Source organism: Patiria miniata, unplaced genomic scaffold (assembly GCF_015706575.1).
Source record: "Patiria miniata isolate m_02_andy unplaced genomic scaffold, ASM1570657v1 HiC_scaffold_5, whole genome shotgun sequence".
NCBI lineage: Eukaryota > Metazoa > Echinodermata > Asteroidea > Valvatida > Asterinidae > Patiria > Patiria miniata.
The window spans coordinates 75,973-85,913 of record NW_024037072.1 but is presented as its reverse complement, the minus strand read 5'-3'; the positions used below and the strand labels follow the sequence as shown (position 1 = coordinate 85,913).

The window sequence follows — 9,941 nt, the reverse complement described above, 5'->3', positions numbered from 1 at the left end:
AGCACGATGGTGTTATAAACAGTCCTTAAATATTGAAACATTGTATGAGATTAAACTGAGTGGTTGGATGGAAATTTAGCAGTGGTTTCTACCTTCAGGCAAACAAAACCCTTTTTTCCATTGGGATGAACTGTGAATTCCTAAAAGTGTATATTTTAGTCAGGCTAAGCCCTTTCACAAAAATATGTTTATGGATCGTGGTGTATGGGATAAAACAGCACGGTTTGTTGCCAGTAGTGATCGACCAATCAGGATCGAGGATTCATTTTGCTAGAAGATAATAGACCTTGTGCGTAGCGGCCGTCTTATAGGACAATGCCTTTGTTTTGTTTGGACATGCATAGTGATCCTTTTGTGCATTCAATGTTACTGAATTAAAATAACAAAAGATGTCCTCTGAGATGGCCGCTACGCATAAGGTTTTACGAAAAATACTCCCATGATAAAATGCACACGTGAACCGTATTTTTTGTTTTCGAAAACGAAACCAGACTATATGGGCATACATTACGTTACACTGTTGCGCCTTTAATCTGATTTAATCTCATATCTGTTCAAAGGACAAAGTGAAGTGCCATCAAACAAAGTCTAAACGAGACTGTAGCCAACAAACGTAAACACCTGAAGTTGCCTTGGCCTACGTGTTTTTGCGGCTGTTTTCAGTCCCGAAATTAAATAAACAAACTGGAATCAATAATATCTGTTGCATGTCCATTACCATATACCGTCAACACCTGTTGAATGATTTCATCAGACATGAGAAATATATTAGTGTCAGTCTCTTCGCAATCTGAGTAAGTCAGTTGGACGGTGGACCCGTGTGTCAAGGTTAATAGCTGAGCGCTTTTCAAACTGCCTTTTACAGCCTACTTTGTCGTCGCGTTGTGCATTCGGAAATCGTCTAAAACATTGAACCTGGGTAAATTTAACACAACCGTACCAGCTGTCACAGGATAGATTTTAGGTTACCTGAAACAAAGTGAAAAGTTCTTGCTGAAGTGTGAAAGAAACAGATGATTGTCATGGTGCGTCTTTGGGAAGTGGTTGTGGTGGCGGTGGTGTATATGGCGGCAGTCGTGCCCCTTGGTATCACTCAAGAAGGTACTCGTAACTTTACCCCTTCAACTGAGCTGTATTTCAGTTTAACGACAGAACAACCCGGCAATATAACCACCAATGTACCAGGAAATGTGACAACCAAGCACGGTAACTCAACGGAACCTTATAACTTCACCACTATTGAACCACCGTCAAACACGACGACATCACAGCCGGGCAATATAACCACCAATGTACATGTGCCAGGCAATATGACAACCATGCCTGGTAACTCAACGGAACCGCCTTATAATTTCACCACTGTTGAGCCACCGTCAAACATGACCACATCACAGCCGGGCAATATAACCACCAATGTACCAGGCAATATGACAACCATGCCCGGTAACTCAACGAAACCGCCTTTCAACTTCACCACTGTTGAACCACCGTCAAACATGACCACATCACAGCTGGGCAATATAACCACCAATGTACCAGGCAATATGACAACAATGCCCAGTAGCTCAACGGAACCGCCTTATAACTTCACCACTGTTATGACGACATCACAGCCGGGCAATATAACCACCAATGTTCATGTACCAGGCAACATGACAACCATGCCTGGTAACTCAACGGAACCGCCTTATAACTTCACCACTGTTGAGCCACCGTCAAACATGACCACATCACAGCCGGGCAATATGACCACCAATGTTCCAGGCAATATGACAACCATGCCCGGTAACTCAACGAAACCGCCTTATAACTTCACCACTGTTGAACCACCGTCAAACATGACATCACAGCCGGTCAATATAACCACCAATGTACCAGGCAATATGACAACCATGCCTGGTAACTCAACGGAACCGCCTTATAACTTCACCACTGTTATGACGACATCACAGCCGGGCAATATAACCACCAATATGACAACCATGCCTAGTAACTCAACGGCACCGCCTTATAACTTCACCACCGTTGAACCACCGTCAAATATGACAACATCACAGCCGGGCAATATTACCACCAATGTTCCAGGCAATATGACAACCATGCCTGGTAACTCAACGGAACCGCCTTATAACTTCACCACTATTGAACCCCCGTCAAACATGACCACATCCCAGCCAGGCAATATAACCACCAATAAACCAGGCAATATGACAACCATGCCTGGTAACTCAACGGAACCGCCTTATAATTTCACCACTGTTGAGCCACCGTCAAACATGACCACATCACAGCCGGGCAATATAACCACCAATGTACCAGGCAATATGACAACCATGCCCGGTAACTCAACGAAACCGCCTTTCAACTTCACCACCGTTGAACCGTCCAATATGACCACAAAACAGCCAGGCAATATAACCACCAATGTACCAGGCAATATTACAACCATATCCGGTAACTATACCGAACCGCCTTTGAACTTGACCACTCCGACTCTCCCAGGAAATGCAACTGACAATTCTACCACTACTGAACTTATCAATGCTACCTCTCAGTTTCCAGTGATGCCAACGACGGCTGCGTCCAACTTACCTAAGGACGAAACACCCAAATTTAAAGGTATAGTACTTCTTAATGAAATGATGAATTGTAATTTTTTTTCTTATTCAAAATGTTTATATGTTAAAATGAAGCCAGAAGCCATTGTGCACTTGACAAAAAAAGTGGTCCACGTTTTATTTTATTTAAAAACTGGCAAATGCAGATTGCAAACGTTTTGCAACATGACGCTAACTTACGAGGCCTTTTACAGGATATGCATATCATATTTTAATCGTTGATCTCAATTTCTCATTAGGAAAACCTAAGAAAGTTATAAGGATTGAGGTGGCTATCTCAGAAGACTCGACACAGTGTCGGCCGGCCAAAAATAATACTTCCAGTTATTGTCAGGCGTTGGGCAAGTACTTTTTCAAAAGGGTGAGTCCCACATTGAAATACCACAAAACTCACACTCAGTATTTTTTAGCGACAATAATGACATTGGAAACATAATGACTCAGTTAAACTCGGGAAAGAGAGATAGAGAGATAGAGAGGGGGGGGGGGATGGGGAGAAAATCTCCCACCCCCCCCCAAATGAATCTTGTCGTTATATTCGTATCCAAACCTTGATATTTGAATATTTTATTTGTCTACACAAAAGTTACTAAAAACAGACGGAAAATACGAAAATGTGAGTACATTGTAGTGCCAAGTCATCAGTACACTATATTATCCTTATTATGGCACCGATATTCCCTTTTTGTAATGGTGATAACATTATGTGAGTAAATATGTCTTAATCGTTAAAGTTGTAGGCAGGGCCTATTTCAATCCTAGAACAATCTCTCTCACAGGCAAGTTGTTGATACTGTTTCAATGTTGAAAACCTGGTCGTATGTTGAAATCCAGATCAATAATAACAGGCTTGGTAGGCTGACTTTTCCCTATCAAAAAGAGAATTACTGTTTCAGGTCAGGGCCAAGCATGAATATTCAATCCCATACAGACATTATATCTAGATTAATTAACCCTTTCCCCTGATTTGTTGTTTCCTTATTGAAGGCTGAAGTTTATTACAGAAATATCCAAGGATTTCAAACAGTTCGCCTGGCTGATGAAATGAGGTGAGTCTTCGGTCGATGACGCTACTTCTTTAATGTTATAACCGCAAATGGAAATGTATTCTCTATTTTGTTAATTAAGAAAATTAAGTGTGGGAGTCCATCTCCATTTAGCGCTTTCCTATAGACGAATTCCAAATTAGTATCAATATCAAGGCTGTCTGTGCTATAAAGCCACTGCACGACACAAAGGACTTAAAAAATATCTTTCTCACAAAAGGGAAAACTATCTGATCCTCTCGATTTTAATGTTCATTTGAAATTTGTCAATTAAGCTATTGGTATGATGTTTGTTTTCAAAGGAAAGGCAGCGTGATTATTCCACACGAAGTGGTGTACGATTATGTAGGTATGCGCCCACAAGATGAAGGGCTTTCGGCCATGGAAGTTTACCAGCGTACACTGGCACCAGCTGTTGCCATGGGGAAACTCGGGAACCTCAACGTACTGATAAACTGTAGCGACTGTTCCGAGCCTGAAGGTGAGAACCATACTGAAAAGAAGCCGTCTTTTGATTTTAGATTTTGTTTTCCTTCTACGTTGTCTTGTCGGAAACATTTCTTGTCTTAAACTTAAAGCGATATAAAGTAGAGTTTCCTGCGCATCATTTGATTTGATTTGATTTCATTTCATGTATTATTTCGCAGGTATTAAAAAAATATACATATGCAAATACATAAAGATATATGTATAAACAAGTGACTACAATAATTATGGTAATAAGATGGACAAATGAGCAAGCAGGTGAAAAAAATAAGTGCACCCAGCAGAAGCATGGGCGTTGCAAGGAAGAGCAAAAAAAAACCCCACACACAAAAACACCAAACAAGGAGGGAAAAAAGGAGGGGAAAAAAGAAGGAAAAAAATCGACGAGGTGTGAGGTCATATTGCCGTTACCTTGATGCGCATTTAACAACATGGGCGACCGCAGGCCGTTTCAATGGGGCGGGGTCAGGGGTGGGCAAATTTTGCCCCGCCCACTCTCGAAAAAAAAGAGACAAATTCAGAATATGCTAGAGAAAGTACAATGATTTTTTGGAAACAATGTGCTCTGCCCCCCCCCCCCCCGAAAAAAATCCTGGCCCATGCCTGCATGATCACTAAAAGGTTAACTTAATAACTAGCGAGTAGTTCTTCAGGTACAATTTAACACAAACGAAATAAAGCACTACAAGAACAATGAATATCACCCCCGTATAAGCCTTGTCAACATCAACACATCTTGTTCATGCAGATGAAACCAACTTTTGTAACTTTACAAAGAATGGTCTGGCGTCATGCCAGAACCCCTACCTGGAGCTGCAGTGCGTGGACGGGTACGTCAAGTGTCGCTCTCCCTGTAAAGCTACCCACGCCGACTACTGCAACGATCACGGTGTGTGTAGCCAGGCCGACAACGCTAACCCGACATGTCGGTGCTCGGACTCGAGCAGTGAATGGTACCACGGCGACAGGTGTCGGTATTCCACCAGTAAGGTCGGAGTGATCGGCGGTGTTTCTGCGGTGCTGGTGCTTTTCATCGTGTTGGTATACGCGGCTGTCTATTGGTGCAAGAAAAGAAGTAACAAACGCCGGTGAGCAAACAAGTTTTGTCGATTATTTAAAGTTATTAAAATATTTCGCAACCTTTATAAATCTGTGATAGCTTTGTCGCTGCAGCCTTTATTAACGTTGTAACAAAACAATGCATGAGTTGAGGTTGCAATTTCCCCAAAGATATAATAAACGTGCTTAGGCCTAAGCCATTCGAACATTCGTACTTAATCGGTACTATTATCTTTAACAAATTATTATGAAGAATAAATGTAATGAATTGTATTCTTCTTTCTCCTTTTATGCTGAATTCAATAACTAATCCTAGAAACTTTGGTTTTCAATGTTACGTTGTGTACACGTTCCAGCTGGCATGTTCGTACACAGAAAAAAAATGTGTACAGGAATAAGTACCAGTTATTTATGGTAAAAGAGTGAAATCACAATTTTCTGATAGGGCGATATTTAACATTCTGTTTGCCACTTGTTCTCTTTAACGTTCGGGAAGGTAACTGGCAAGAGGGGAAAACAGGTTCTAAGTTTTTCGGGTAGTGGGAGATCCGCACCAGATCCCCGCTACTGACTGCCCAGTTTTAATGCATCACGAGTAGTTGGAGATCCACACCAGATCCCCGCTACCGACTGCCCAGTTTTAATGCATCACGAGTAGTTGGAGATCCACACCAGATCCCCGCTACCGACTGCCCAGTTTAATGCATCACTTGTGTAAAGTAGAATGCACAATCGCATCATGAAAATAACGCAATTATTGTCTAACAAAAATGTGCTTATAATTATTTCAATGGAAATTTTCCGATCTAGTCTGGTTCAGCAGTCTCTGTGCAACTCTGCAGGGGAACACTGCAGACTCTTGATTGCTAATTCATTTCTCAGACTTGACTTTCTAAAGTGTCGGACACGTAATGTTTAATTTCTTAACAAGTTTACAAAGTGATTGCAAGATTGTGTTTAATTGCTAAACACAGTTTATGGAGTGTAGCGTCTGAACAATTTTGGGAGGAAAAAAAGACGAAAATATAGTAAAAAATGAAATAAAATAAATGTTAACTGCACAATTCAAAAGTTCCAATTTTCGACTAGTTTAATTTTAGAGGTTTAAAATCAGTATTGCTACTGGTGCATTTCGCCAAAAGGCCTATATATGTTTATATTTCGATTTTTCGATAATTGTTTTACAAATCTTTAATTAGCCAATTTTCCATGCCAATGTATATAATTTTGCAGTTCATGGAACCTTTTGAGCAATGAAAACGATGACGAAGACGATTACGATAGTGAAGAAGATGTCGACGGATTTGCAAGGGGTCCAAAAGTAAGACCACAATTTAAAGATCGAGTATTTTACGTGGCTGTGCATATTTATACTCAATGCTTCACTTCATTGAAATGTCAGCGAGAACAAGAAATATTTTCAGATTATGCAAAACTGTCTTCGGGGCATTAAATTGGAAATGACAAAGTGATCGACATCAGGTATGAGGGTTCATATTCGAACTCAAGGAGGAAAAACGACATTTAAAAGTAACTGTACCAGAAACAATTGCCCTTTTGTGTTTGTAATCTTTGTTTAAATATGTTTAATCGCAAAAAGAGACACAACAGAAGACATCCTGAAAATTGTATCAACAAGCTTTGTTTTTAACATAGATCAGTGTGGAAAGCTGGGGTCAAGTTGCATTGAAATGCTATTTGGTATAATCTTTGCAATTTTGAACGTTTCAGGATCCGGCGACTCTTTCCGGTGCACGAAGTGATCCTCCCCCGATGATGAGGGCGGTAAATACACCTACTTGGAGATGGAGCACCCCTGAACAACTCGATATACAACGATGTACATGTAGAAATATACAAGCAGGAAACAGTATTCTTGCTTGCTTAATCTATAAATAAAAATTTGAAAAAAATTGCATGATTTGTATTGGGAGAAATTTGACATTGATCTTTTGTATATTAAGGTCCGTATTTTTTCGTGTAGATTTTACTGTTTGTTTTCTTTGAAAGAGAGAAAAAAAGAATGAACATTTAGCAGCTAAACATCTACATCAGCTATCAATAGCTTTAAAGTGTGCACTTTAACATCTGCCCAATGATATGTATGTTTTCATTTTTAGATAAACAATGCATTGATATACGCTGAGAAAACTCAGTGAAATAAGGTGGATATCATGGATTTACAATCATATAGTCGCATGAGTTTCCAAAATGTGGTATTATATAGGCATGCAGTTCATAATTAGGCACAATAGAAGGCGACTAATAACATTGACAAATCATTAATTTTCATTTGAAACAAAATGATTAACCCATTATTATTCCCTGTCTGTTCATTTTTTTCTGCGAAAGAAGAACGAGGGCATGGTGCATGAATTATGAAACATTATTGAATGTGAACAGCTGCAAGGCAATTATCGATCGTTTACGAAAGGCCAAAAATGGTTATCGATATATCGTGCATAATTCTGTTTTCAAGTCAAAAGGCATGTCTGAAGCAAAGCCGTTTACTGGAATTAACGTTATGACATTGGTTTAAGCTATAACCCTCACAAGTGGTACCTTCTGCATCCCGAAGTGACAAAAACCTCAATGTCCTGCAAAAAGGTCATCTCGAGATAATCAGATTTTTGAGTTAATCAATTTTTCAAAACACGTTTTCGACTAGTTGGTAGTTACAGATTTGGGAATTTTTGGCATTGTCAAGTAACGTATGCTTTGTTCTTTGCTAATTCAAAGTTGTTTGTTTAAAGTCTCTCTTAATTTAAAAAGTAATTCATTAATAAAGATATTTTGCAGTTCGTGAAAACAGCAAAACGCATAGGTCCCTAGTTTTTGTCCCATTACTTTGAACACACTGCACAGGTCAAAAATATTACTTTTAATTACGGACATAAAAATACACGTTTGTGTAATTTAATATAGCTCTATGGTTTGTGCACAAACCTACGGGAATGTATAGGTACGCGTAATGCACGTTTTGCGTGCGTAGAGCGTCCATGACGGAACGGGAAAATTTGTGCACACTATGGCGCGTATGCACGCGCTGCCAATCTAGTCTTTATATTCTATGCTCTGGCCCTGCTATAATAGCAGAAACATACCTCGTTATATCGAGGTAAGTTTTTGTCACTTCGTATAAACAAAAACACGGAGTTCTGGCTTTTTGTTAATTGTTTGTTTACCATAATTAAAAAAGTAAACTACTTCGCGTTGAAACTTTGTCAGCTTGTTCCTTTTGTCAAGTGCAAAACTCAAAATCTAAAAAATAATCGATTTTCCAGGTTTTTGTCACTTCGTGAAAACATCGTCGATTTTGATAAAGCTCATTAAGAATGATTGGTGATAACTGAATGCAACTTATAAAAAAAGTCAGCTTAACCCAATGGGAATTATTAAGAGTATACTTCTCTGACTGATTTGGTTTTTGTATTTCAAACTCTTTTATAAGATGTTATTAGTAAACTTAATGATTGTATAACAGTTAAAGTTGGTATATATACGTGCTTTATATAAAATTTCGATTATTTCCTGTATCAAATAAATTTGCTTGTTTATTGTTGCAGACCTTTATACAGTTTTCAAAATTGGTTTTAAATGGCGCGCACCAGTTTCAGAAAGTTTTGAGCGAAATTCTATAAATATTCATATATCTGGTGACATATCAGCTCATACATTATGTATGTTCAGGGGTGTGAAATCTCAACTTTAAAGCTGATTTCAGCTTTTTTTGTTTTGGATTTCAGCTTTTTTTCCTCACTTGCTGTGTACAAAAGTATACAAAACTTCCAAAGTTCAGCTTTTTTACACCTTTTTCAGCTGTTTTCAGCTATTTTTATCAGTGGTCACTCACACCCCTGATGTTAACTTCAGGAATTGCGCGTTTTGTATTCACCAGACCTTGTTCGCCGACTAACTACGCGATGATCATGGGCGTCGCAAATATTTTTTCTAGAGGGGGGCAAAGCACATTCTCCCCCCCCCCCCAAAAAATAATCCCTATTTTTTTCCAGCATTTCCGGTTCCCGATCGATCAATTTTGGAGGTTTTTTTGACAGGGATATTTGGCCCCCCTTCAACCCATTTAATTAGCAACAGTATGATTTCGCCCCTCTTCCTTTTCCCCCTTTTTTGTTTTTTTGTTTGGTTTTGGCTCGTCATGCCCTCCCCCCACCTCCCCCCTCCTCCCCCACCTCCCCCCACCTCCCCCCCACCTCCCCCCCCCCCTCCGCCCGCTCTCGCGACGCCCATGGCGATGATGACACTGCTCTGCATCACAGTAGGCTTAGGTGCACCACAAAATTTCTGTCAGATTCTCTGCTACTTTACTTTCGTGTCTTTTCCTCTCGTACTGGATCACACCCGTGGGTTTTCAAGTCTTGTTTACGACACTGTGGTATAATGTGAAATGTACAATGTACAGTTCGTCTGTACAGCTGTTGAAATTATTATTCATAAACTGCACTGTCGCAAAAGCGAATGCACTGGACAGGTCCTAGCTTCAAATGAAGGGAAATACTTGTGATATAATAGTGCATTGTGAAACAAATCTACGTCTGGGTACCAAACTGTTTCTACAGCCGCAAACTAGACTAACCTCAAGGCGGAATTAGGGTGAAATCCAAGAACTTACGCAGTACTGCTGACGTTCTATTAGATCATGCAAGGAATTCGACTTGAGCCAAGTCTATTCCCCCATAGACAAAACGAAGTCGCGCAGAACTTATATTGT

The 9,941-nt window shown here is 39.8% G+C and overlaps 1 protein-coding gene across 1 annotated transcript; it reads left to right on the top strand.

Annotated features, from left to right (window-relative positions):
• Nucleotides 1-201: 201 nt before the first annotated feature.
• LOC119741998 (mucin-5AC-like) lies at nucleotides 202-8,367 on the top strand. Its single transcript, XM_038217992.1, has 7 exons — nucleotides 202-2,619; nucleotides 2,858-2,979; nucleotides 3,606-3,667; nucleotides 3,967-4,145; nucleotides 4,899-5,238; nucleotides 6,443-6,530; nucleotides 6,941-8,367. The coding sequence occupies exons 1-7, from the start codon at nucleotides 1,014-1,016 to the stop codon at nucleotides 7,106-7,108; spliced, it is 2,565 nt and encodes an 854-aa protein (XP_038073920.1). The 5' UTR covers nucleotides 202-1,013; the 3' UTR covers nucleotides 7,109-8,367.
• The last annotated feature ends 1,574 nt before the right edge of the window (nucleotides 8,368-9,941 follow it).